The sequence below is a fragment of the Choloepus didactylus genome, chromosome 5 (assembly GCF_015220235.1).
Source record: "Choloepus didactylus isolate mChoDid1 chromosome 5, mChoDid1.pri, whole genome shotgun sequence".
In the NCBI taxonomy this organism is placed as follows: Eukaryota; Metazoa; Chordata; class Mammalia; order Pilosa; family Megalonychidae; genus Choloepus; species Choloepus didactylus.
This window is the reverse complement of record NC_051311.1, coordinates 164,503,861-164,530,847: the sequence shown is the minus strand read 5'-3', so window position 1 is coordinate 164,530,847 and position 26,987 is coordinate 164,503,861. Positions and strand designations below refer to the sequence as shown.

The window sequence follows — 26,987 nt, the reverse complement described above, 5'->3', positions numbered from 1 at the left end:
TCTGGGGATACTTCCTTATCACTGGCCCCTGGCAGCGGCCCAGACCCGCGGTTCCTAAGGAAGTCGTGGTGTGTGACCGGCTCTCCCAGCAGCTGCCCTGCTCAGGTGCCTTCCTGGCCCAGCGATGTCTGATGTGCTCTCCAAGGGCAGAGTCACCCACCTGCTCAACATCTTTCCCAGCAGGTGAGGCTGTCTGGGGCTCTCACACCAGGCCCTGTGCAACCTGCTTGGACTCATGTCTTCTTTGGGGAAAATTTTGCCCTGCTGGCTTCTCCCCCACCCCAGGGATGTGTCGTGCCTTGGGGAGCCTCCCTTCTCCTCCCCAGAGGCAATCTCACTCCACAGACTTGTGCCAGGCCTTGGAACAGACGAGGGGGAGAGAGCGTCCATCCTCAGATATCCCCTAGACTGGGGAAGGAATTAATACTCGTTCATTCTACACATTTGTTCGGCACCAAGGACACAGTGACAGACAAACTCACCCTGAAATAGATGATCACAACCCAGTGAGCTGCATGGGACTATAGGGGACAGGACTGGGAGGTTGGGAAAACTTGAGCAAAAGTTGCATTGGACTGGGTCTTGAAGGATGAGTAGGAGTTTGTTAGGCTCAAACAGAAAAAAAAAAAAAATGAAACACCTGGTTATATTTCTGTTCTGGTTTGCTAATGCTGCCATTATGCAAAATACCAGAAATGGATTGGCTTTTATAAAGGGGGTTTATTTGGCTATAAATCTACAGTCTGAAGTTCATGAAAATGTCCAAATTAAGGCATCAACACTAGTATACCTTCACCGAAGGAAGGCCAATGGTGTCCAGAAAACGTCTGTTAGCTGGGAAGGCATGCGGCTGGTGTCTGCTGATTCCAGGTTGTGTTCCAGCTCCTCTCTCAGCTCCTGTGTGTTCTTCAAAATATTGCTCCTGGGATGTTTTGTCCTCTCTTAGCTTCTCCGGAGCAAACTCTGGGCTAGTGTCTCCAAAATGTCACTCTCAGCTGTTCTGAGGTCCTTCTGTTTGTGAGCTCTTTAATAGGACTCCAGTGATTAAATCAAGACCCGCCATGAATGGGTGGGGTCTATATCTCCATGGAAATAATTTTAATCAAACGTTTCACCCACAGTTGATTGAGTCATAGCTCCATGGAAACACTCAATCAAAGAATTCCAACTTAATCAACATTAATGCATCTGCCCCCACAAGACTGGATTAAAGAACATGGCGTTTGGGAGACTTAATACATCCAAACTAGCACAGTGTCTTAGTTTGCCAGGGTTGCTGTGACAAATACCACACAATAGGTTGACTTAAACAATAGAGATTTATTGTCTCATGGTTTTGAGACAAGAAGTCCAAAATGGAGGTGTGAGCAAGGCAACACTTTCTCCCTGACGTCTGTGCGTCCTGGTGCTAGCTGCTGGAGATCCTTGGGGTTCCTTGGCTTGTATTTATGCTTCCTGTCACATGGCAATCTCTTTTCCTTCCTGTTCTCCTTATAAAGCCTCCTTCAGTTGGCCACACCTTAACTAAAAATACCATCTTCAAGAGGTCCTGTTACAGTGGGTTCACCCCCACAGGAAGGTGGATTAAGAATGTGTGTATTTCTGGGGTATACAGTTTGTCTCGGTGGAATTATGCAACTCCTGGCGATTAACCTCACACCCCTCGATTTATATCCTCAGAGTGTTCTTCAAGTCTGCGAGGATTTACAGCAGTGGAATCTGAAGTTCCAGCTACGCTCCTTAATTGCCACCTTCTCTTTCTGCCCCTGACCCCATCCCAGGTCCGCATGGTGCTGTGGTGGCTGTACCCCACCCTGCACGTCCACCCTGCATCTGTCCTCTCCCAGGCCTCATCAGGCTGCAGTTTCCTCCTGGGGCACAGGCTAGGTGGGTGGTGGGAGGCTGGGGCAGCCAGCCGGGGGCTGGTCTGAAATTCCAAGTGACCAGACCCTGCCTTTCTCATCTTCCACCCACAAAGAGCCCCTGACATGTCTTGCGGAGCCACTTAGTTGCTTCAAACTCAGGGCCTCCAGGCTGCCCCGGCCTGCAGTTTTCTTGGGCATTTTTTTTTCCCCTCCATTTAAGCTTCTTACGATGGGAAATTTCAGGCATTTGCAAATATAGAGAAAACAGAATGAACCTCAGCTCCACCATTTATTCCTCCTGGCCAATCCTGTTTCATCTGTACCCACCCTGGGTTGACTCAAAGCAGATCCTGGATGGCCGGTCGTTTCATCCACACATTTTAGCCTGTCTCTCTACAAGAGCGAGGTCTTAAAAACACAACCCCAGTGGCGTGTTCACCCTTGGAAATGAACAGCTTTATCTAGACGTGATGGAGCACACAGCCGGTGCCAGCCCTTCTAACTGCTCGGTGTTTTAGTAAAACTGAGTGCACTGCACGGTTGGGACCTCTGGCCTGGACACCTGAGGCTGCTCTGGGTATCGGGGGGCAGGGGGAGGCCACGAGGTATGTACCGTGGCCCCATGGTGGACACTGAGGATCTCAGAGCAGCCGTAGGACTGGGGGCCATGGGGTATCACAGCCAGGGAGATGGGGTCAGCCCTCCCGACACTGCCTGGGGACTCAAGGACATAATTGGGAGCTGGCCTCATCCGGACGGCCATGCCTCAGTTTCCTGTTCTGCCACCCGCCCAGCCTGCCTCGGGTGCTGCTGGCCGTGACCATTCTCAGGGCTGTGGGGTGAGAGGGCCGAGCGGGTGCCCAGAGCCCTGCCCAACCTCCCAACAGCAGGCAGAGATCCCACCCTGACCACCGCCCACTAACCCACTGCACTTTGTCCCAGGGCTGCTTCCCCTGGGCAGGGAGCCGAGGTTCTCTGAACAAGGTTCCAGACCCTGCAGGTTGGGGCCTGCCTCTCAGTGCTTCCTGAGGCACCTTACGTACATGGTAAGGGGGGACCTTGGGGTCTCGGGGGTGGGTGGCCACCAGATGGGTGAGTGTAGCGTGGAACCACTCTGTGGGTTTATCCCCTGGCTTCACCACACAGGAGGACAGAATCTGGTCCAGACAACTTGGCTCAAACCCTGACACCACATGCCCTTGGCCAACTTACTTAGCCACCCTGCGCCTCAGTTCCCCGGATATATGAGGAGGGAAACATGGAATCTATTTCAGAGGGATGTGAGATGCAGGCACTAGAGTGTGTGAAGTGTGTTTGGTGGGACCTGCCAGCCAGCACTGCTCGCTGATGTCGGTCAGCTCCTGCATCCCCGAGGCCTCCCTGCTGCCACCTCTCCATGCCCCGTGCCCCGGCCTCTCTTGGCACCAGGCTCTGCGAGGACCCTATGTGTCTGCACCTTTGGCCTCTGCCCTGCGGGGCCTGCTGGCACTGACTCGCTGACACCCTTGCGCCCTCCCAACTGGCGGCCGTGGATGGACGGGTCGCACAGAGCACATTTCTCGGCTGGTGCCTTGTTGCTCGAAGGCATCTGCAGCTAGTTCGTCCCACGGCCCCCCAGCTCCCAGCCTGGAGCCTGTAAAAACTCACATCAGAACACACAACCCCTTCTTGAAACCTTGCAAGCTGGTTGGGTGGAAACCTCCCGTTCCCAGCCTGGCCCTGGGCTCTTGCCTGTCTGGCCCACTTCTTTCACCCTCTCGATATCTTTGCTCCAGCATTTGGTGTCTTTTGTTTTTTACCCCACCCCAGGGCCTTTGCACATGCATCCTCGCTGGAGAAGCCCCTCTTTGCTTGTTGTACCTGCTCAGCTCCTGAAATGCCACTTCCTCAGCAGGGTCTGCCTGGAGCCCTGAGTTGGAATCAGGGTCCCAAGCGCCCTGCTGGCGTGTTATCGTTGCCCCTTCTTTCTGGCAGCCTCCGAGGGCCAGGCTTCTCTGTTTCATCCACCCCTGTACCCCCAACCCTGCAGGGCCAGGCACGTGGTGAGCATGCCGTGTTTTTGAAGGAATGAAGGTTTTGAATGAATTATGTTTTAATGGACGAGCATGTGATTTAAGCTGGAGGGAGGATGAGCCCCCGTGATGGGAGACAGGGCGGGGATGGCTGTGGAAGTGGGTTCTAAGAAGAGGGAGAGCGTCCAGGCCTCAGGGGCATCTGCTTCTGGGAGCTCTGGAGTTCAGGTGCAGTTGAGAGGCCCGTGCAGGCGCGGAGGGTCTCCGTTGTGTCCGCACGGCCCCCGGGGACTGCCGGCCCAGGCCCCGTGGGTTTTGGGACTGGTGTCGTCCCACAGCTCTGCATGTCCAGGTCTGTCTGGGTCTCGAGGGGGCAGCTTGGGTCCTTTGAGGCTTTCTGATGACAAGCAGTGGCAGGGAACGGGCAGGAAGCAGCAGCAAGCCTGCCCAGGAAACAGAAAACAAAAAACCCAGCATGTGCCAAAACCCAAACAATACAGATCCCTGCAGTATTAAAGGAAGTTTATATGAAAAGCTATAAAAATTAGAGTTTTTGAAATTTAGTAATGAAATAGTTGATTGTGAGGCATTCGGAGTCTGTGAATGTACCGAATAATTAGATATTATTCAACTACTGGCAACAAAGGCGATTAGAGGAAATTAATTGATGGCTGCCAAAGACATCATTAGTCATAAAGTGAAGGTAGATTTGTGATCAGGGGCTCACCCCCAAACTCACTGTTGACACCTAAATGACTGTTCTTGTGAGGTAAAGTTTTGTTGATTGACATTCTCCATTTGGAAAGCACAGTCACATGGAGGTGAGCTGGGGACGTTAGCTCAGGGCCTGGCGTGTGGAGGTGAGTTTTGCCCTCAGCTCCTGGAGTAGCCGGGCCTGGCTGCAGGCTCCTGCAGCTGATGCCGGGTCAGGGCTAGTCAATGTTTGCTTGGGGTGCCTGGGGCTGGGTCCAAGGGTCCCCCACTTGCCATGCCCCACTTCCTACAGCCCAGAAGAGACTGCTGCTCGCAGTTCACAGGAAGCAGGCGGGTCAGAGTACTTGGGGAACTTCCTGGGGCCCCACGTCCCTCTGCGGTGGTGCCGAGATTTGAACCCACCTCTGGCCTGGCGTGGGGCGGGACCGACAGGCCCAGTGAACGTGGTGTCCAGGCCGAGAGACCTCGGCTGTGGGTCGGATGGCTCCGAAGGTCAGCTGCTGCCCGGTGTGGCAATTGCCTGGCACCCCAAGGGCCCAGGGTCTGGAGAGGCCCCTCGGCCGGGTTCCATGACTCGGTGCTTGGAAAACTCAGGCAAGTGTCTTGACCGCTCTGTGCCTTAATTTCTGGTCTGTAAGATGGGGATACCCGAGTTAAGTGGGTTGATGAACACAAGCCGTGCTTAGAACGTGCCCTGGCGTGAGGTTTCCCGTGAAGGCTGGCACACCTGCCGAGATTCCCCAAAGGCCTTGGGTGCTGGGTGGGGGTGCAGGGGCTGGCAGGGGCCCTTCGATGCCTCCCGGGGGCCAGCATGGGTGCTCTGGGGCCAACTGCTTGCTGGTATGTGCTCAGGGGTGGCAGGGAGGCCACCGATCCCCACTTCCCTTGGATGAACAGAGCTCCCAGAGCGGGCGGGGGCTGCCTGCCAGAGCCCAGGGTGTTGAGGGTGCAGCTGGGAGGGGGGACAGCACAGAGATGGTGGCCGGGGTGGGGTGGGTGTGCAGGAACAGGCAGGGGACACCCAGGCTCTGCCGGGGGAGGCCAGGAGGGAGGGGTGCGCACCCGATTTTCCTCCTCTTCTGGGTGGGTGCCTGTCCCGTTTCTGCTGCTCTGGAAACAGTGGGGAACCTCAGGCTGAGAGAGAGAGAAGGACAGCACCTGAATGCAGTCTGCACCCAGCCATGACAGCAGCCCGGCTTATTTATGTTGACTGCATTTCAATCAGAGTATGCTTTTCAAATACTATGTGAAGGAATAATGATGCTAATAATAGATGCCGTCTCAAAATCAAGATAACCTAAGGTGAAGGAAGTATACTCTACATCATACATTTCACAGTCTCACAAAAATATTTCAAACATAAAGTGCTTTCAAACACCATGAAAAACATAAGGGCAAGATCATGTGGAGTGAGGGGACGGCCCGCGTCTACTCCCCTGACAGCCCTGCGGGGGCTGGGGGGACACTGATCTCATTCACAGAGAGTCTGGGCCGTGGGGAGTGAGTCCTCGCCCAGGGCTCCCCCTGACCCCCATCAGAGAGGAGGGGTACTGGTGGCCACTGGGTTTGCCCAGAGGCACCCAGTGCTGGTTCTTGCCCCTGGGGACTGGGGGATGTTGGTTTGAGGTGGCTGTCAGTGGGGTACACCTGGAGAGGGGGCTGGCCAGACCCCATGGGAACCAGCACCCCCGTGGCCATCGCACATCACTCAAGTGGTCCGAGTCTGTCTCCCTGTGTGCCCACCTCCCCACCCTAGCCCTGCAGCTTTCTGTGCATCGTGTGGGAGATTTGGCAACCCCTCCCAGCCCCCTATGAGGTGTAGCTACCTTAGACCTGACTCTTAGGACCCCATTTTCCAAAAGGGGAAACAGGTTCAGAGAAGCTACGTGGTGGCCCAGGTCCTGCTCCGCGGGAATCAGTGCCGGGACACAAGTCCTGGCAGGCCCCTACGTGGCACCCTGTTCTGGAAAAGAGGCTGGAGAAGGGGCAGCCAGGCTGGCAGAGGAGCCAGTGGGCCTCGGAAGGCTGGAAAGGGGGGACGGGGGCCCAGGTGACTGACCCTGGGGAACAGGCCTGGGGCCGCGTTGGGGAGCTGGGGGCTGACGGCTGGGTGTAGTCTCGCCGTGTTGATCAATAATGAACCTCTCTCCTCATCTGCGAGGCTGGGGTCCCTGCCAACAGCCCCTGGTGCAGGGCTACCCCAGGTTGGGGTCTGGAGGCTAGGGGCTGGCCCGGGGTCTCTGACTGCCTGAGATGAAGAGTGGACAAGCGTCAGGGCCTTCGCTGAAGAAGGATGTTGGGCAGAGATTTGGGGATGGGTGGGCACAGCCAGGCGCCCAGCCTCCTGGGAGGGGGGCAGAGAGAAAAGCGCTGGCTCTGAAGCTGTGGTCACACCACAGCGTGTGTCCCCCCAGGTTTCCCTGCTGCTGTGTGTCCCCCACTAGGACCCCCCACTGGGTACCCCCTGCTCAGGCCCCCCCTGCTCGAGCTCCCCTCCATTCTTTGTACCCCGACTGTGATTCCCACTGGGTGGATGGGCCCCAGATTCGGGGCCACAGAATTCCGATGTGACTCTTGCCACGGGAACATCCTTGGTGAGCCCCCGAGAGCCTGAGGCTTGTTCCTGAGCCCACCTCCAGGGTCCCCAAGACAGTGGCCACTGCAGGCAGGGACAAGGGCAGGTAGAAGCCCCTCAGCCTGGAAGGTGCTGGAAGGCCCAAGGAAGTGAGGGCCCAAGGCCAGCTGCAGAGCTGCCTGGTTGGAGGGGCCCCTGGCCCTCCCCGACGGGTCCCTGCCTCCCCATCCAGTGGCCAATGCTGGCACCCTCAGGTGGGTAGCACACCCCTTTCCCCCACCAGCCCACAGCGTCTCATGGTCAGTGGTCAACGTCCACACAGGCTCACCCACCTTTCCAGGGCAGAGCGGTCCTTGGGCTGCCTGCTGTGTGTCCCCAGGCAGGTGGACAGCCCCTCTGAGTCCCATCTGGGTGTCTAGGGGGCGAGAGGGTGGGGGGCTGGCCCCAGGGAGAGGGGCTGTATGTGGAGATGGCCCCCTGCAGGTGGCCACAGAGTTCATGCACCATGTCCCTCCACCCACCGAAGGGCCGCCTCTGGGGTGCTCCCCCTACCCTCGAGAGCTGCTCCATTTGCAGCAGGTCTCAGTCACCTTCGCGGACGTGTCCCCATCTGGGCTCTGCACACACACCACCCGCCGTGGCTGCAGCCCTGGAAACCCTTCTGTGCAGCACACAGAGCTAGCAAGTCTGAGAAAGAGGGAGGGCGGAGAACCTGCGACTCCCCAGGGCACAGAAGCTGCACTGTGACTTGGGGGGCGGGGTGGGGGCTGATTCCTGCTGGGCGCTCTGTTGCCTGGAGCCCAAGATCCCCGGGAGCTGCTGGGCCTGTCTGGTGGGTCTCCAGGGACCCGGCAGTGGTGTGTCCCATAGTGCCATCCTTGCTCTGGTTTGTCCCAGCCAAAGAATTGACAGGCAGGGACAAAGGACTGACGTCCGAGCCCCCACGATGTACCGGGCACCGTATAGACTTTCCACTGCCTTTCCACGTTCCGTCCAGTGGGACCCCCTGGGGGCCAGAACCCATGCTCCCCGTCTTCCAGAAGAGCACCTCAACGCAGAGAAGTGAATGGGCTCCCGCTCGTTTGGGCCCAGGAGCGGCGAGGACTGGCCAGGCCTGCGGGCTGGACCGGGGTCTCCCCTGAGCCCCTTATCCCGGCTCCGGATCGCCCCGAATCCAGAGGGCTGGACTGAGGCAGGGGGTGGGTGAGGCGGGAGGCAGCCCCTCCCTGTCTGCCGGGCCCCCTGTCTCCCACCTTCTGTTCCCACCTCCGCCGCCCTGGGCCTCGCTCCTCTCTGGGGGGTGGCTGGGAGGTGGTGTGTCTGTCCGCGGGTGATGGCCGGGCTGTTGCTCCTGGCAGCTGGCGAGGGGCCTGGCACCCACCCACATCCCTCCTGTCCCCTCCTGTCCCCTCCTGTCCCCTCCTGTCCCTCGAGCTCCCCCGCGCGGCCCGCCCCCCACGCCCAGGCTCTGCCATGAGTCACCAGCGCAGGGGAGCAGGTGGGGGAGCAGGAGGCGGGGGAGGGAGGGGAGGAGGAGGACAAGGGGGGTGCGGCTGGCACATCCAGCCTCTGCTCGGGGAGGGGTGGCCTTCGCTGGTTGGAGGGGAGTTGTCGCCTGCCAGGGCCCAGGGGTGGGCAGGGTGGTCTGAGGACTCTCAGGAGCACATGGGGCGCCCCTCTAGACCTCCTTGCTGCTCCCCACCACCCCCGGCCTCAAGCTTTGCTCGGCGGGCAGACGAGACTTCCATGCGTCCTTCCCAGCTCCGCTCGCCCCCTGCGACCCGAGGGAGCCACCCTGCTCTGCACTCCCCGCACCCCGTGTTTGAGGCCAGCAGTGCCACGGCCGAGGCTGGGGGGCCGGACTGCCATTGCAAGGTGCGGCTCTGGACACATTTTCCCCTTTCTTCGCCTCCGTCTCCCAGGGGCTGCCCAGCCACCGGTGCAGTGACAAGTCCCAAGAGACCTCCACTCCCTTCCCCGGTGCTGTCAGGGAGAACCTGCCGGAAACTTGACTTTCCAGGTCAGGGGAGGGCCTGGGAATGGCCACGAAGGGGCCCACAGCCCCCAGGCCTTCGAGGCCCGAGCGTCCAGCTCAGCTCAGTGCCCCAGGCTGCCCGGACCAGGCCGTGTTTGGGACAAGGCTTCTGGGGTGAGGAGGGCGGGAGCCGGGTTAGGCCTGGCCCTCGAGGACCCTTGTCTGCACCGGGGACACCCCCCCCCCCCGCGGCTGGTGCTGTCTCTGGAGGGAGGGGAGAGCTCTCCTTCCTCCATCCGGGGCCCTCCTGCTGCCCACTTCCTATGTCTGCAGCCCGCCCCCCATGAGGGAGTCTTGAAATTCCCACCAGTTGAAGGAGCAGGTGAAACAGACGTTTTGTTTCCTGTGGCTGCGTAACAAGGTACCACAAGCTGAGGGGCTGAAAGCAACAGGAACCTACTGCCTCGCCGTTCTGGGGGCCAGAAGTTTGAAATCAGGTGTCGGCAGCCCTGCCTTGCCTCTTCCTCACATCTGGTGTTCGTTGGTGGGGCTTCGCATCCCTCACCCTGTGGCAGTCGCTCCAGCCTCTGCCTCCATCTCTATGTGGCCTCCTCTCTTGTTTGTCTCTTCTTCTTATAAAGACACTGTTCATACTGGATTTGGGGGCTGTCCTACTCCTGTATGATCTCATTTTAATTGAACTAATTCCGTACCCAATCAGGTCACATTCTGGGGGACACAATCCAACCCTTGACCCAGGTCACAGGTTATTAGGACAGAGAGAGCCTGGGCTCAGCTTCCAGACTCAGCCATGCTGCCCCAGCCTGGGAGTCGGGGGCTTACCCGGTGTCCTTGAGGGTGCACTGGAGCTCTCGATGACCTTGGCACCGACCGTTGGCACCGACTGTTGTACCTGCAAGCCCGTGGCCCCCAGGGCCCTCCTGTCCCGTCCTGCCCTCCTCAGTGCCCTATCGTTGGCTCCCACTGAGTGCAGGCCGCCAGGGCCCAGTCACAGAGCCCGTTGGTGGAATCACCCAGAAAAGCCTCCAGGCCTCGGCATTCCCTTTGGCTGCCAAGGACCCAGGAGGTGACAGAATCGTCAGAGTCTTGGCACTGTCATTAGAGTTCATGGTGGTGATTGTTGGCTCCGACTTAGCCTTAAAGTTTTTATGTGTTTCTTTTCTTTCTTTCTTTTTTTTTTTTTTTTTTGTTTGTTTTTGATAAGTGCCTTTCTAGGGTATAAATGAGTGCTGTTTCATTGGAAGGATATTTCTTGGGTGGGAGAAGCAGAGCTGGGTTTTAAACGTTTGCCGGCGCCTCTCAGAGCCAGCCCCCCACAGGAGCAAGGGTGTGTGTGTGTGTGAGCTCACGTGTGTGTGCATGGAACCGATTCCAAACAGAATGAGTCAGTCACCGTCTGGCTTAAATATAGACCCATCTGCCTGTCCCCTTTTCTCCATCTTGAAGTCCCCAAGCGTGTAAGCGATGGCTGAATGTACAAGTTCCCTTTCCAGGCTCCACATCCCAGGGTGGTGAACTAGAAGTCCCTGAGAACCAAGACTTCTGCTGGAATGAATGGCAAACTCCTGTTCACCCTTCAAAACCCCACTCATGCATCATCCCTTTGTTTTCCCACAGGCTGGGTTGGGGCCCCAGCTCACCCTGCCTGTCTCTCTGGTGTGGGCACCCCATTGCTACAGTTGGCTTCTTGGGGCCCAGCACCTTGTCTCTTCCTGGATCCCTGCTGCCTAAATGGGTGATCTGGTGGGGGAGAGAAAGGGAAGGGAAAGGGAAGGAGTAGGGGAGAAAAACAGAGGGTCCTTCCCTTGACAGGGTGGGCTTGTCCCCTCTCCCCCGGCCTGCCCTTCCCACTCTTGTCCAATGTCCTAGTTCAGAGCTCACCCTTAAAACCCTCTTCAATGGCAAACTCGACACTGAAGGAAAACAGAGGGACTCAGAGCCCGAGTGAGGTGTGGCAGTGACGTGGGGCTGGGTCTCATGGCCAGAGCCTGAGGAGATGTCAGCACCGAGGGAACGGGGCATGAGCAGCCACGTTCTGAGAGGCATGACGTGTCATAAGATACCCCAGTTGGGTGGGGGCAGCTCATAGGTTTACACACCTTGCACAGATGTTGCCTGTGTGATGTTGGATGTTATCAAACGTGACATAATAAAAATTCTAAAAACGCAAATGTCCCCACCCCGCTTTGGGAAGTGCCAATGGGGGTGAGGAATTGGCAGGGGTCCAGGGCTCCAAGAGCCCCACAGACACCCACATCGCTGAGCCCCTCCATCTAGGGCCCTTGTGCTCACCTGCTCCCCCCAAGACATCTTGGCTGCTCAAGAGGGGTGGCCATGGGGCTGGGGTCCCAGGAATGCCGATGGGCCTTGGGAAGGGTGGGGCAGCTCGATGCAGGAGCTGGTGGATGTGGAATATATGGGACGCAGGTCGGCGCCTGCGCAGCCTCCGTGGAGCGCTCAGGCTGGCTGCCCAGGGGTGGTCGGCGACGAGGGCTTGGCACCCCCTGCTACCAGCCCCACGTGGCCCTGGCTTGTCCCTCCCCAACAGCCACGGCATGTCCTTGCAAGTTCAGGCAGGTGCGGGAGCCTCCAGGAGCCAGAGCCCCCCGGGAACAAGGCCAGCCGGAGTTGAGCAGACAGGTTCGAGGCCGTCTCCAGATGTCATGGAGCTTGTCCCAGGTTGCTCAGCTCCTCCCCTGTCCTCTGTCCGGGAACAGAGAAGAGGACGGAATGGCAGTGGGGAGAGGGAGAGGAGGGATTCTCCAGGGGTCCACTTGATGTTTTAGGTTTAGAGCACATTGGGTTAAATTTAACTCATTAAACTTGTCCAAAACTGTCCTCCAAGCACTAACTGAGGCTGCCCTTCCTTTGCCCCCCACTTAATGCATCTCCCCAAATACACCCTCAGGAGTCAGTGCAGGATATTTCGGGTGAGGGCTCTGTCCCTAAGTAAATTTAGCCCCCACCCCACTGTGGTCTTGTTCTGCACATTAAAGGATGTGCCCACATACACTTGTTTGTGGGTCCCCTTTGGGGTCTCGGCCGGCAGGGGCAGGAGGGGCAGACACCGGAAGCTCCTTCCCATTCCTGGCTCAGGAGGCAACCACCATCCTGATGGTGAAAATCCCCCTTACACGTGTGCTCCCGATAATCTGTTTTTGACTTCATATAAAGGAAAGCATATTTAGGGCACTACTCCGTGAGTTGCTTTTTTTTCACTCAGCATTACATTGGGGTGATGCTTACCCTCTGATGGGGTGGGTGGTGGTCAGAGAGCATTTGTTTCTGGGGGTGACTGTAACACAGTGTGTTTATCCATTCTCCTGTTGATGGAAAGGTGGGGGGTTTAGGGTTTTTTGCTACTGCAGTCTCTATCAGCCTTTTAAATCTTCCTGAGACCTCAGTGTGCTCTGACTGATGACCGGCCACAGCTCTGAGCACCTAGCTAACGATGCATGCAACCCCCTGGTGGCCCAGTGTCCCCAGCCCTGCCATGGGGGTGGCACTTGGTGACCTGGGTGTTTCTGCACCCCTGGTCAGCGGGGCGGTCCTGGAAACACAGGGTGGGGGGCAGGCTGGCTCAGCCACCAATGGGCTCCCCATGCCCAGGACGAGGTCTCGCCTTTGCTGCATCTACCTGTTCCCGTTGGCTACGTTTCATAAAAGTCCCACAGGCCTGTCAGAATGCAGATCCAAGCTCTGTGGATTTGTGTGCAGTGGGGGTGGGGGCCAGTTATGCACCCCCTTTCTAAAATACCCAGCCAAGTCTAAAGTGCATTCTCACACCACCACCACCACCACCACCACCCCCTGCCCCCCCATAGCAATACCATCTTCCTGGAAAAATACGTTTGACATCGGTGGAAAGTTCCCAGTAGTTACAGAATTAGGGCAACTAAGTGAAACCTTCAATCCATGCTATCAGCGCCACCGCGGACACTTGGCATCTTCTGTCCTGATTCATCACCCAGGGAGAACTTGCAGCCTGCAGTGAGCACTGCTCTCCGCCCCCTCCGCAGGCTTCTCCTCCACTCCAGATGCCTGGCAGCTTGTTTCTGCCCCAGCACCGCCTGGCTGGTGGGTGCCTGGGATCATCACCGATTCATTTACATCCCACCCTCAGCAAAGGAGCTAGCAGGGCGAATTATGGCCTGCTTGGCTTTGGTGTCACCCAGTTACCCCCCTTTTGTTGGCAGCTACTGGATATCTACTGTTCTGGTTTGCTAAGGCTGCTGTTACAGAAAATACCAGAAATGGGTTGACTTTTATAAAGGGGATTTATTAGGTTACGAATTCACAGTCTAAGGCCATAAGTGTCCAACTAAGGCATCAACAAGAGGATACCTTCACTGAAGAAAGGCTGATGGCATCCGGAACGCCTCTGTCAGCTGGGAAGGCACATGGCTGGCATCTGCTGGTCCTTTGCTCCTGGGTTCTGGTTTCAAAATGGCTTTCTCCAAAATGTCTCTGGGCTTCTGTCTCTCTTAGCTTCTCTGTCTGAATTCCTGCACATCTGTGCTTGTTCTCCCAGGGTGTTTCTCTTTAGTTGTCTAGTTGTCTGCCTAAGCTTCTCCAGGGCAAACTCTGGGCTTCATCTCTTAGCCCAGCATCTCCAAACATCCTCTGCATCTCCAAGCGTCTCCAAGAATCTGGGCCTGTCGGCTCTTAGCTTCTCCCAGGTCAAACTCTGGATTACATATCTTTGATTCCTCCAAAATGTTTCTCTCAGCTTCTCTGAGCTCCTTCTCTACATGAACTCTCTTAAAGGACTCCAGTGTTCTAATTAAGACTCACCCAGAATAGGTGGGGTCATACCTCTGTGGAAATATTTCACCTTTCCCGCCTGACGGTGGCCTGCTGCCGGGGCGCCTGTAGTGGGGGTAGGGGGTGCATGCAGCAGGGGTGGGCCTGTGCTTGGCGTGGGGGCACACACACTGCCGGTGCCGAGCTGGGCCCATCACTCACCCAACTGCCCCGGCACACAGTGACCCTCTTTCTTTTTGTCCTCAGATCACCAGAAGCTGGAGAGAGAGGCTCGGATCTGCCGCCTTCTGAAGCATTCCAACATCGGTGAGTGCTCTGAGCAGGGCGAGGGGAGGCGGGCAGCAGGCGAGGGGGCGGGGCAGCTTCCCCTTCCAAAGCTGGCACCCGTCTCCCCGGCCTCCACCGGACAGCAGCCCTGTCCCTTTCTGAGGACTACACTTAGAGAGATTTGCAAAAACTTCCTCTCCTCTTTTCATTGAAATTTCCCACCCTAAAGACTCTAGGTGTTCGAGAAAGCCTGAGCAGACTCCTTCCTGCCTGACAGCCTGTTCTAGTTTGCTAATGCTGCCAGAATGCAAAACACCAGAGATGGATTGGCTTTTATAAAAGGGGGTTTATTTGGTTACACAGTTACAGTCTTAAGGCCATAAAGTGTCCAAGGGAACACATCAGCAATCGGGTACCTTCACTGGAGGATGGCCAATGGTGTGCGGAAAACCTCTGTTAGCTGGGAAGGCATGTGGCTGGCATCTGCTCCAAAGTTCTGGCTTCATAATGGCTTTCTCCCAGAACGTTCCTCTCTAGGCCATAGCTCCTCATCAAAATGTCACTCTCAGTTGCACTTGGGGCGTTTTTCCTTTCTTAGTTCCTCTGGAGCAAGAGTCTGCATTCAACAGCCGTCTTCAAACTGTCTCTCATCTGCAGCTACTCTCTCAGCTTCTCTGCATTCTTCAAAGTGTCCCTCACAGCTGCACTGAGTTCCTTCTGTTTGTCAGCTCATTTATATGGCTCCAGTGATCAAAGCCCACCCTGAATGGGTGTGGCCACACCTCCATGGAAATGATCTCATCAGAGTTATCACCTACAGTTGGGTGGGGCTTATCTCCATGCAAACAACCTAATCCAAATGTTCCAACTTAATCCCCACTAATAGGTCTGCCCCACAAGATTGCATCAAAGATAACGGTGTTTCGGGAGACCTAATACATTCAAAGCAGTACACAGCCCTATTGGCAGGGGTGTGGGGTGGCCTCCGTCTGGAATGTGGCTTCTGGGTCGGAGCAGGGTGGGCCCAGCCCTGGGTCCTTCACCAGGAGTAGGAGCCACCGATGCCCTCTGCCTGGCTCCTTGCCCTGCTCAGCCCTGATGGACATGTAGGGTGACCAATGGCCACCGGCCCTGGGCCCCGGCTTTCTCATCTGTAGTATGGTTGACGAGGGGACCGTGCCGCTCTCAGAGGGTGTGGGATGACGTGAGCTCTCCATAGGTCCTCCCCACAGGTACAAAAAAGCACACAGAGGCCGAAACACTGTAGTTTGAAAAAGCCACCACATGGCGCTAGTACCAAGACTGATGGGAAGACTCCCCACCAAGCCGCCCACTGCCCCCAGGGCTGCTAGCCAGTTTCCTGAGAGCCTCTCAACATCCACCTCTGCTGGCCAAGTCTCAGGAGCTGTGGGGTATCATGCAGCCATCTCCCTGTGTGGGGGGAGTGCTCAGTGACCAGGGGGTGCTGGGACCAGGAGCCCAGGGTGGTGCCTCCTCCACGTGGCTGTGGCTTGGGCTCCACTCACCATTGCTTTTTCATCCCTGGACCCTCACCCCAAAGTCAGTTCAAGAATCACCCTCTAACATGCAGATTTCTAGGCCTGCCCCAGAAAGCCAAGCGGGAAGTAAGAAGCAGACCTGGGAATCTGGGGTCCACTGAGACCCCAGGCTGCTCCTCACTGATTGTAGAAGATGTCAGCCAGTGGTGGGTCGCAGCTGGCACTGAGTGCTCACAACAGAACCTGGCCTCACCCCAGCCCATCACCTGTCCACCCATGGGGCACAGCTGCTTCTGGAATATCATCTGGGAGTATGCACCCCTCCCCCACCTCTATCCCCACCCTGCAAATACTGCTGAAGTCACCCCTCCTGCTCCTCCAGCAGCAGGCCTTCTGGACTCTCTCTCCTCCCCCATCACCAGCCAAGGGCAGCCCCCACCTCACCTCCCCTACTGAGTGCATTTGCAGGAACCCCCCTTATTAGGGAGCAGGCCCAGTGCCCCTTGGGGGTGGTGCTCCCCGCTCCACTCGGCTCCATGACTTCCCCCTGCCCAGCCTGCCTTCTGTGGTTCTGGGCCCTTAGTGGGCCCCAGAAGTGGCTGCTGGGTTCTCACTTGCAGCAGCTTCATTCCAGGCAGTTGGGGGCCCAAGCTCAGTACATTCAGAAAGCAGGGAAGGGCAGAACTGAGCTGCTGGGTTTCACACAGAAGGTTCTCTGCAGACTCTCTGTAGGAAGGAAGGCTCTCTGGGGCATGGAGAAGTTGGTGAGGGCATCCGGGAAGAGACGAGAGGGTCTCACTGTGGGCAGTGTCCCTCTGCTCCCTAGGGGCCACCCAGGCCCAGCTCTGGTCCAGAGGCCTGGAACTCAGGGTCTCCTGGGGAGGAAGAGGTCACGTGGGGGGGAGGCAGATGTGGGGCCATGTGGGTGGTAGGAGGCAGGGCCCTTGGAGCCACGTGGGTGGGAGGAGGTGGAGCCATTTGGAGCCTTGTGGGAGGGAGGAGGCAGACACCCAGGGGGAGGCAGAGCCAGCTGGTACAGGAGAGGGGGCCCCCTCATTGTTGGTAAAGCTAAGCCCGCCCGGACCTGCGATGCCTCGCCTGGACAGCAGAGTGTAACTGCAAAATTCCCTCTCTTCTGAGGGGGTTTCTTCTCTCGGGATATGGAGCCTGGAGGCCTGGAGACTGTACCGCTTACAAGCCCCAGGATCGTGTGGCAGCTACTTAACTGTTTCCTTGTTTGTAAAATAGGGACATGGACATCACCTACTTCATAGGTTGTTCCTGTGAGTGTATTGGTTATCTTTTGCTGCGGAACAAATTACTTCAAACCTTAGCAACTTAAAACCGCAAGCATCTGGTCTGGGGGTCAGGAATTCAAGATGAGTTTAGCTGGGTGGTCAGGGCTGGCTACGTAATTTGTGGGACCCAGTGCAAATGGAAAATGCGGGTCCCCTCGTTCAAAAATCACTAAGAATCTCAGGAGGGCAACAGCAGAGCCGGGCCCTGTTGAGCTGGGGGCCCTGGGCACTTGCCCAGATGGCACATGCACAGAGCGGGCCCTGCCCAGGCACCGTCAGGTGGCACAGTTGTCAGCCGGTACTGCTGCCTCGTGACGCTCACCCGGGACATTAGGACCTGCTTCCAAGGTGGCCTGTCCCGTGGCTGCAGGCACGAGGCTGTGGCTTCTTTCCCTGCAGGCCTTCTCACAGGACATCCGAGTGTCTTTGTGACTTGGTTGCTGGCTCCCTCAGTTGGGGATGAGAGGGAGAGCCGGGCATTTTCATGCCCTGGTCTAGAAGTGCTGTGTCACCCCTGCTGCTTTACCCTATTTTGTTTGAAGCCGGCACCTGAGTCCAGCCCCTGTACCAGCTCCACCTTGTCAAGGGAGGAGTAGCAGAGGATTCTGGGTTTATCTTAAAACCCCACGTGAGCAGACGAGGGCAGGGACCATAGGTGTCTGCTGGGCTGAGCTGCAGCCCGTCTCCCATCTCACAGGCCTGCTCTGGGGCGTTGGGGGTGCGGTGGGGGTGGGTGGGGAGCCTGGCTGGGTTTCGCTGCAGAGCTGGGGCAGCCTCCCCTCCCGCCCTTGGTCTTTGCACCACAGTGTCCCATGTCTGCAGAGGAAACCTCCTACCATTGCCCCGAGGGACCTCCCAACCACCTGCAGGCCAGCATGGACCAGACCTTGGTCCTCAGTCCACGGGCCCGGAGCCGGAGGGGCTGCTTATGGCATGTTCTAGAAGAAACGTGGAGTGAGCAGAAGCCCCCAGGCTACCCAGAGGGTCTTGCATGGGAGAAAATGCCAGTGTAGTTGGCTCCAAGCCCTCCCTGGCCGGAGCTGAGCTGCATGGCCACATGGGTTTTGTGGAACGTGGGTGGTCTTCCCCAGAGCCCCCTGTGCTGGGTTGGTCTTCTGGAGTCCAATGGGGGTCTGGCTTCTTTAAGTAGATAATGACGATGATGATGATTTGATGTTAATGCAAACATCAGTTAGCTCTTCTTCCGCCTCTGGCTGGGTGTTCGCCTTGCGCCTGGTTTATGGTGAGGAACCTGGGGTCTGAAGGTGGGAGCTGTGGTGGGTGCCCATCTGTGAGCGACAGCCTCTTGCTGGGCACTCTTGCTCTGCCCTCACCTTCCAAACAGCCATTTAACGCCCCTCAGTCTGTCACTTAGGAAACCCTTTCGGAAAGTCATGTATTCTCGTATGTGTTTTTGGATGCCTGGCCCACCTTGTGCTCGCGCTGTCTTAGAAACTGGAGGCAGAGCTGTGAGCAGGTCGGCGGGGTCCAGCCCCGTCCCAGTGCCGCGTGGGGAGGCAGAAAGGCTGACGGATAGCCTCGGCTCTGAGGCTTGGCAGACTTTCTGTCTGCAAAACCGTCCCTGGCCCACACCACGGAGGTCTGAGCCCCCTTGCATTCCTGACTCACGGGCACATTTCGACAAAGATTTCATAAGGCACATTTCGACAAAGATTTCATAAGCTGAATTTGCTGACCTCTGACCCTCACCCCCCACAAGTCCCCGTCTCATCAGGGGGCCTTGTCTCTTCCCAGTTCACTTGGCTCACCAGGCAGTACTACAAAAGTAAAGCACACGCTCTCCCCTGCTTTCCTGCTTCCTCCTGTTTCAGGGTTGTCACCGGCCTTAAGCTTGTGAGCTGGTGCGAAGCTGAGCCCGGGGCTCACAAGCAAAGGTGGGCCACTTTTCAGCCTCCAAAACACCCACTGCTGATTTCGCTGTCTGTTACAGCTTCTTATGAGTCACTGCATTCTATATCGATACAGCTGGGTGGGTTTCATTCCAGGCAGCCGCGAGGCAGTGGGTGAGCCCCCGAGGGCCACACGGCCTCAGGTGTGCAGGAGGGGCTCCAGAGGCTGCTCAGGTAGGCGCGGGTATGAGGGTGGGAGAACAAGGATCCCAGCGGCTTCTTTGGGGCAGAAGGACCACCCCCCACTTGGAGGCCCTGGACCTGAGACAGAGCAGTTAGCTGCTGCCTGTGGAAAGCAGCACCCCAACTCCAGGGGCCCCAGCCATGGGGCCTAAAGGTCACCCAGGAAGGGTCAAAGGAGGCCATGCCCCGAGCCCGTGTCCCCTCATGAGCTCGCAGCTGTGGCAGGACACCTTGGAGAGGATGTGCCACCGAGGGCTTCCCAGACTTAGCTCCCAGGTGCCACCCTCAACACTTTTATCTGGATTTTTGTGGGGTTTTTTTATTTTTTATTTTTTTGCAACATCTGTATACCACCTGCAGCATTATTTATATAATATTTCTATTTAAGTAGATTTCATGTCAATTCACTTTTTTTTTTTTAACTTAGCCTCATCTTGAGCGATACTCTCTGTGAAATCATGGATTCGATGTGCTAGTTAGGTTCTCTTCTGAACCGTGAAAATAAGTGCATCACTATTTTTAAAAGGGTAAAAATGTTTTAGAAAGCGTCCATGTGCACACACACACAATCCCCGTAAAACTCATCGCCCATCCTCCAGGGATGTGGGAAGCCCCTGATCTGGGTCCTGGGGGTGAGGAGGTGGGCCCGAGCCCACCCACCCACCAGCATCAGGGAGGTGGATACCTGTGGGCAGGGGTGGCCCTCTCCCCCCAATAGAGCAGCCGCATCCTGCTCTCACAAATAGGGCCCTTGTGGATGGCCCAAGCCTCCCTGGGGGAAGCCAGTTTCCCCTGAAAGTGAAGCGAGAGGCCCCCAGTGATCGAGTGGTGTGGGGGTCCTGTCTGCCAGGCTCCCCCCAGCCCTGGGCGGTGTGCTGATTGCAGAGTCAGAGAGCTCCACTCGGGCTCTCGTGCAGGGAGCTGTTGGGTTGTGGGTGTGGGATTTGCAGAGTGTGTAGGAGGAAGGCAGCTGGGATGGTGGGGGGCCGTGCAGTCCCAGGGCTCTGGACCAGAAAGGAGTCAGGAAGAAGGAGCATGAGTTTGACTCCAGTGACTTGGCGGGAAGGACACACTGTGGGTCGGAGCTGGTATCCCCAGGCGTACAGTTGGGAATTGGGTAACATCGAGGGGCTGAGTGGGAGGGTGCCCCTTGCTCCGGGTACAGAGCACGGCTGGGGGGAGCTGCTGGATGCGGCCGAGCAGCTCAGGCCGGCAGCTGGTTCCCTGTCTGCTCCTTTGCAGAAGTGGCAGCTCTGCCCGATGGGCATGGCCATCGGGGTCTTTGTGGGGAGCGAGAAGGGGTCTCCTGGATGTCCCTGGTGTGCATGGTTGGGCAGAGGGTTTGGAACCCTGGGAGACCCCACTTTTGAGGGGCTGGAGAGGAGACGGCGGGGTGCCCTTGAGCAGAGTAGAAGTGGGGCACAGCAGAGAGGAGGACAACCAGGAGAGAAGGGAAGGAGGCCAGGAGGAGGAGCGAGGCCTGCGGGCGGGCAGCTCCCCGCCCAGAGCTGAGCAGCGCCCCGTGGCCCAGCCTACCCACCAGGGCCTCTTACCTTCCAGGGCTCTCCCTCTCCGAGCCGGCCTTGGAAAAGTAGCCAAGTACCCTGAAGCTGGGCCTCAGTTTCCCTGAGTTCCTCTCTTGGCTTGTTACTCATCCAGGGCATTGTCAGCCCCTTCCTGACAGGGTCGGGGGGCTGCCCTGGGAAATTTCCCACCCTCAGAATGATGGTGACGACGAGAAGGCCACCAGTAGCAGAGCTGCCCCCTCTTGCGCCCTCACTGCACACCCGGAGCCGGCATCCCAGGCTGTGGAATCTTCTCTACACAGCAGGCTGGGCACCTTATCCCCATTGCACAGGCAAGCCAGGATGACTGTGTGGCCTGCCCTATGATCCCACGGGCGAGCCTCTCCTGAGATGTCAGTGCAGGGAAGGGTCATTCGTCAGGGCCATTTGTGCTTTCATGGGACTTCTGTTTCCAAGTACCTTAAGCAAAGCAAGTCCTCTCCTGGAGGTCAGACAGGCATCAGGCTGGTTCTGGTAGGACGTCCCCGAGTGCATGGAGCCCTCCAAAGTATTGCCTGTCCATCCCCACTCTCTGCAGCCTCTTCCAGGGGGTCTGCCTTCCTTGGGTAGGCAGAAGAAGTGAGGGGGCCCTGCTTCCAGGGTGGCCAGGTCCCCAACACTGAGCTGGCTTGAGCCCAGGGAACGGCCAGCTTGGAGCTCCTGGGCGTGGAGGATGCTATTAGGCCAGGCCCCTGGGAGGACCGGAGCAGAGAGGAGGGGGCATTGCCAGCCAGTTAGAAAGTGGGACACGCGCCGGAGGGCGGCGAGGAAAGGGGTCAACACTGGAAGTCAGCTGCCTCTTTGTGCCTGGAGGCTCTGCTCCTCACCCTTTCAGCACCAGCCAGTGGATCCCCAGAGGGTAGGAGGAACACGGCCTTGCACAGGGTCCTGGGAGAGGGCCTGGCAGGGGGCGGGGGGTGCAGCAGTGCTGGGCCTCTGTGGCTGCGGAGGGCAGTGTCTTCCGGGCCCCGGAGCCGGGCTGCCTCCCAGCTCACAGTCCGCCAGGCCTTATCCAAACAGTGTGGCCTGCGGCTGGTTACTTGCCCCCGTGGGCATCGGTTGTGCTTTGTAATTGATCCCCTAGGACGTCTGTGAAGTTTTGAGTGGGTGAGCACACGCCACGTGCTTACAATCGCATCTGCACACAGAGGGCACCCAATAAATGTCATCGTCGTCTCCGTTCTGGCAAAGGGCAGAGCGTCCAAATGAGGCATTCCTGGAAGATATTTGCTCCTTGGTGCAAGCTGTCTCTCCAATTTCAAGGAAAAGGGGTTTAGGTGGCTGTTTTCTTTGTGGTTGAAATCACTTTTTTGGCTGTTTGTTCATTCACTCATTCATTCATTCGACAATTGTAACCAGCACCCTCTGCACTGGCCTTGTTTGCAGCTCTAGGAGCTGGAAAGAACAGATGGGAATCTCGTGGCGGCTATATAAACTGTGCCCACGCTGATGGGGTAAACTGTGGCTCTGTCCTGCTGGGTTGGTCCCAGGAACTTGAGCCTGGGGTCTGAGCCTTTGGTGGTGACTGCATTGGGCCCCATTTTCCCCGGCCATGTGATGTAGTCGGCTGTGGGTGCTGGCCTGGAAAGTGCTGGAAGGGCCCTGCTGCTCCCTGACTCTGTGCCGAGCTTCTCACACCGTGTCTTTAGGGCTGGTGACGCAGCCCTGTAACAGACAGGTGGGGCAGGGGCTGAGAAGGACTGAGCACTAACGGTGGCCTCGGGGAGCCTGTGGTCAACACCCACAGCCTGTCAGTTTCTGCTTCTCCGCGGCTCCTTCCAGGGGACCTGGCTATATGCGGTCACCCACCTCCCCCTCGCTGTCCCTGCTGCTCCTCTTGGTGTCTGGGAACTGCTGGGGCCCAGGCCGCAGGTGAGCGGAGCTGAGAGAAGGAGGGGACAGGTGGAGGAAGACGGGAGGTGGGCGGGGGGCAGCGGGCAGGCAGATGTCCCACCTCAAGCACAGCGGGCATTTGCCCAGGGGGCGGTGCCTTGCCCTGCCATGTCGCAGGGTGTCTGTCTCCTGAGGGTGTTGACACTGGTGACGGGTGCGTAGACAGTCACAGGAGCGTAGCAGTGGGGTGGCCCAGGTGCCGTCCGCCCCTCACGGCCCGTTCTGTCCCCACAGTGCGCCTCCACGACAGCATCTCCGAGGAGAGCTTCCACTACCTCGTCTTTGACCTGTAAGTACTGGGCTGAGGCCAGTGCTGAGGTTTGTGGGGCTCGCTGCACCCTCACCCGGCGCCTGGCCTCTGGGGGACACTCCCCTGACCCCTGGGCCCTGGGCGACCCTGAGCTGCCTCTGCTGCTGATTCTCTCACCCCAACCCCCATCCTTTTCTTCAGGTTTAGAGCCCACAGATTCCTGCTCTCTGCTCTCCCTCCACTCGAGGGCATTGGGGGGTCGGGGGTAGGGGGGGAGTCCAGCTGGGTCCCCGGCGGCCCAAATCCCAGAAGAAAGGGACGGCGGTTGATAGTTTACCTTTCTTCTTCAGGTGCGCCCTCATCCAAGTGTGCGTGTGTGTGAGAGTATGCATGAGCGTGTGAGTGTGTGGGTATGAATGTGTGGACAGGTGGGAGAGTGTGTTGTGTATGTGGGAGTGGACAAGCGAGTGCAGTTATGTGAATGTGGGTATGTGTGTGTGCGGGGGCACGTGTGTGTGTGAGAGCATGCAGGTATGTGTACACGTTTGAGCTTGTACAGGACTGTGCATGAGTGTGGTGTGGTCAGGGTGAGAGTGTATGCATGTGTGAGCATATACAGGTGAGGATGTGTGAGCTGTGGGTGTGTTAGTGTGTGGGTGTGCATGAGTGTACGTGTGTTATTGTACATGTGTGTGAATGTGAGTGTGCACTTGTGACTGCATGTGAATTGCTGGTTGAATGTGAGCACACATATGAATTGCATGTGTGTGAGTGCTGGTGTGTGTGCATATGTGTGCCCGGGTGTGACCATCATGTGCATGCAAATGTACAGATGTGCATGGGTATGTGTAAGCATGTTAGTGTGCACTGTGCATGTATGAGCATGCATATTTACACGTGTGCACGCATGCAGGTTGCTGGTTGATTGTGAGTACGTAAGAGTATGCTGGTGTGAGTGAGCTTGTGGGTGTGTGCACATGTGGGTGTGCATGAGTGTGTATGCATATGTGGACAGGTATGTGAACATGTGTGTGTGAATGTACAGGTGTGCATGGGTGTGAACGTGTTCGTGTGCATGTGTGCGATGTGTTGTGTGCACAGGTGTGAACACGTGGATTGCTTGTTGGGTGTGAACACATGTGAATATGCATGGGTAAAGGTGCAGGTGTGCATGTGTGAGCATGCAGGTGAGTGAGCACATGGTGCCAAGAGAGAAGGTGTGGGGCCACGTGGAGGCTCAGCTGCCTCTTAACCTCTGTGAATTCAGCACCATGATCTCATCGCCCTCCCTCCCTGGCAGCACCCACAGGGAGCAATGCTATATTTAGCTGCTCCAGAAGACAGTGCCCAGGAATCGGGGTGGGCAGGGCCCCAAGACCTTGGCCTGCACCATGTGGCCTCTGGCTGTACACAGCCAGGGTGCCTGAGCCTGTCGCTGTGGCTGCCCTACACCCTCCCTGGCCACCCACTCTCAGGCTAGGCTGTGATGGAATGTGCCAGAAGAGGAGCTCTCTCATCTCCCTCCAATGACAGCAGCTCCTGGCCATGGGGCCTGGGATGCCTGCAGAGGCCTCAGCCCACTTTGGAACCCCTGGTTGAAAGGCTGCCCCTGCTCCTGCCGGGGGGATGGCCTTCCCCCAGCCACTCCAGGGTGTTCCAGGAGGCTCCCGACCCACTCGGGGTGACCGGGCAGCTGGTGCCTGAAATGCCTGGGTGTCCCGTGGCCCCTGAGGAGGGGGAGGCCCACAGACCCTCTGGCCATCAGTCCCACCAGCTTCCACTCAACAACTTTCCCCCGGATATGTAAAACCACTGGATACAGGGGTGTGGGTGACACCCCAGCCCTGGGGACAGATACCTGTGTGCCTTTTAGGAACAGAGTCAGGGAGAGAGAGAGTGTGTGTGCATGGGGAGTGTGTGTGTGTGAAGATACTTGAGGGTGCATATGTGAGTCTGTGGTGAGCAGATGGGTGTGTGCAGGTGTGTGAGTAGTAAATGTGTGTAAGTGGACAGGTGGGTGTTGGTATGAGTGTGCGTGTGTATGAGTGGATAGATGTGTGTGTGTATGTATGTGTGTGTGTGCCAGTGGATAGATATGAGTAATGTGTGTGAGTGAATGGGTGTGTGGGTGTGTGTGGATAGAGGTGGGGATATGAGTGGATGGGTGTGTGCAGGTATGGGGTATGTGGGTGATGAATGGGTGGGTTGTGGGGGCATGTGTGGATGTGTGAAGATGTGTGCAGGTGGATATGGGGTGTGTGCAAGAATGGATGAGTGTGTGTGTGTGTCTTTCCAATGACTAGTTGTTTCACTTTGCTAATGCTGCTGTGTTGCAAAGCACCAGAAATAAATTGGCTTACATAAAGGGGGTTTATCTGGTTAAACAGTTACAGTCTTAAGGCCATTAAGTGTCCAAGGTAAGCCATCAACAATAGGGTACCTTCATTGAAGGATGGCCAGTGGCATCCGGAAAACCTCTGTTACCTGGGAAGGCATATGGCTGGCATCTGCTGATCCTGGGTTGAGTTCTAGCTCCTCTCTCAGTTCCTGTGCATTCTTCAAAATGTTGCTCTTGGGGCATTTGTCCTCTCTTAGCTTCTCTGGAGCAGAAGTCTGCTTTCAATGACTATCTTCAAACTGTCTCTCTGAGTTGCAGCTCTGAGTTCCTTCTGTTTGTCAGCTGTTTTATATGGCTCCAGTGATTTAAGACCCACCCTGAATGGGTGGGGTAACACCTCCATGGAAATTATCCAATCAAAGGTCTCACCCACAGTTGACTGAGTCACATCTCCATGGAAACACTCACCCAATAGGTTCCAACCTAATCAACACTAATACATCTGCCCCCACAAGACTGCATTAAAGAACATGGCTTTTTCTGGGGGACATACTATATCCACACTGGCACACTGGGCAAGCACAAGGCAGATGGGAGTGTAGGGAGAGGCTTGGAGAGTGGAAAGGAAACAGGAAACTGGTGAGTGCAGAGGGGCAGGAGGAGGAAAGTGGCCCCCAGGGCATGGCAGTCCTGGGTCCTGTTGAAGCCCTGCTTGGGTGGACCCAGGACACTGCACGCTCCATCAGCCTTCAGGGCAGCAAGGGGCCAGGCTGTGTTTCTGGGGTGCACCAGGCAGTCTCCCACCTCCCGCTCTGAGAAGCCTTCCTAAGAATGTTCCAGGGGCTTGGGGACTGGCACTGAAAAAAGCCCAGAGGAAGGGGCTGCAGGCCCAGAGCCCTACCCCAGGACAGTGGGCTCCCACGTGGCCCTGGCTACAGCCTAGAATCGGCCACGCTGTCCCACAGAGGCCCAAGGAGCCTGGGCTAAGGGCAGGTGCAGACAGATGCTGGGTCTCCTGACCAGGCCCTTTTTGGGCCAGCACAAGGCCCATTGGGAAAAGTGGGGACCCCGAGATTCCCCACAGCTGCCAATGGGGATGGAGAACTGGGAGCCTATCAGCACAGTCTGGAGCTTTCTGAGAACACAGCAGCCCCCAGGGGCCTGTCCCTGCACCTGGTGAGTCAGGCACTCCTGGCAAGGGGGCTGGGGCTCCAGGGGATGGAGGCCTGATTCCTGGGGTAGGGCAGCTCACGGGGCAGATCATGACCCAGAGGTAGGAAGACTGGAATCGAAGCTTCCTGCTGCACACACATAGAGGCACACACGTACACACATGCATGCACAAAGGTACACATGCATACACACAGGTACTGCATACAAACAAGTGCACACACATACACACAGGTGCGTGCATGTCCACATGGGTATGCACACAAGTGCACAATGCACAGGCATATGCACACACGTTGCCACACCCATGCACACCCATACACATGCAGGCACACACACACCCTCACACAGAGAGCCTGAGCTTAGGAGCCACATCGATCCCCCAGGAAGACCCCACCTAGACAGCACGGTGGGGTGTGAGGGTGTGAATTGGACACAGGGGTATGAGAGTCAGCGAGAAGCAAATGGGAGAGAAAGAGGAGGGGGTAGGTTGAAGGACATAGGACGGCAGAGCTCAGCGGCCAAGACACCAAATCAGTAGCAGAGCCCCTGGCTCCCCCACCCCCACAATCCAGGATGGAGAAAAGGGGAGAGAGAAGGGCATCCCCCAGTTTGATTACCCACCATGTGCAAGGGACACTGGGGGTTCTCCTGGAAAGGACCCTTGCTGCAGAGAAAGTGGGTGGGC

General features: G+C 57.2%; 1 protein-coding gene across 2 annotated transcripts in view; it reads left to right on the top strand.

Moving 5' to 3' along the window:
* CAMK2B (calcium/calmodulin dependent protein kinase II beta) overlaps positions 1 to 26,987 on the top strand; it is a 142,325-nt gene that overhangs the window by 68,692 nt on the left and 46,646 nt on the right. For both annotated transcript variants that reach the window (XM_037837243.1, XM_037837242.1), the window contains exons 3-4: positions 14,173 to 14,232; positions 22,776 to 22,830. In XM_037837243.1, the coding sequence (XP_037693171.1) occupies positions 14,173 to 14,232; positions 22,776 to 22,830 (115 nt within the window). The remainder of the gene's footprint in view (positions 1 to 14,172; positions 14,233 to 22,775; positions 22,831 to 26,987) is intronic.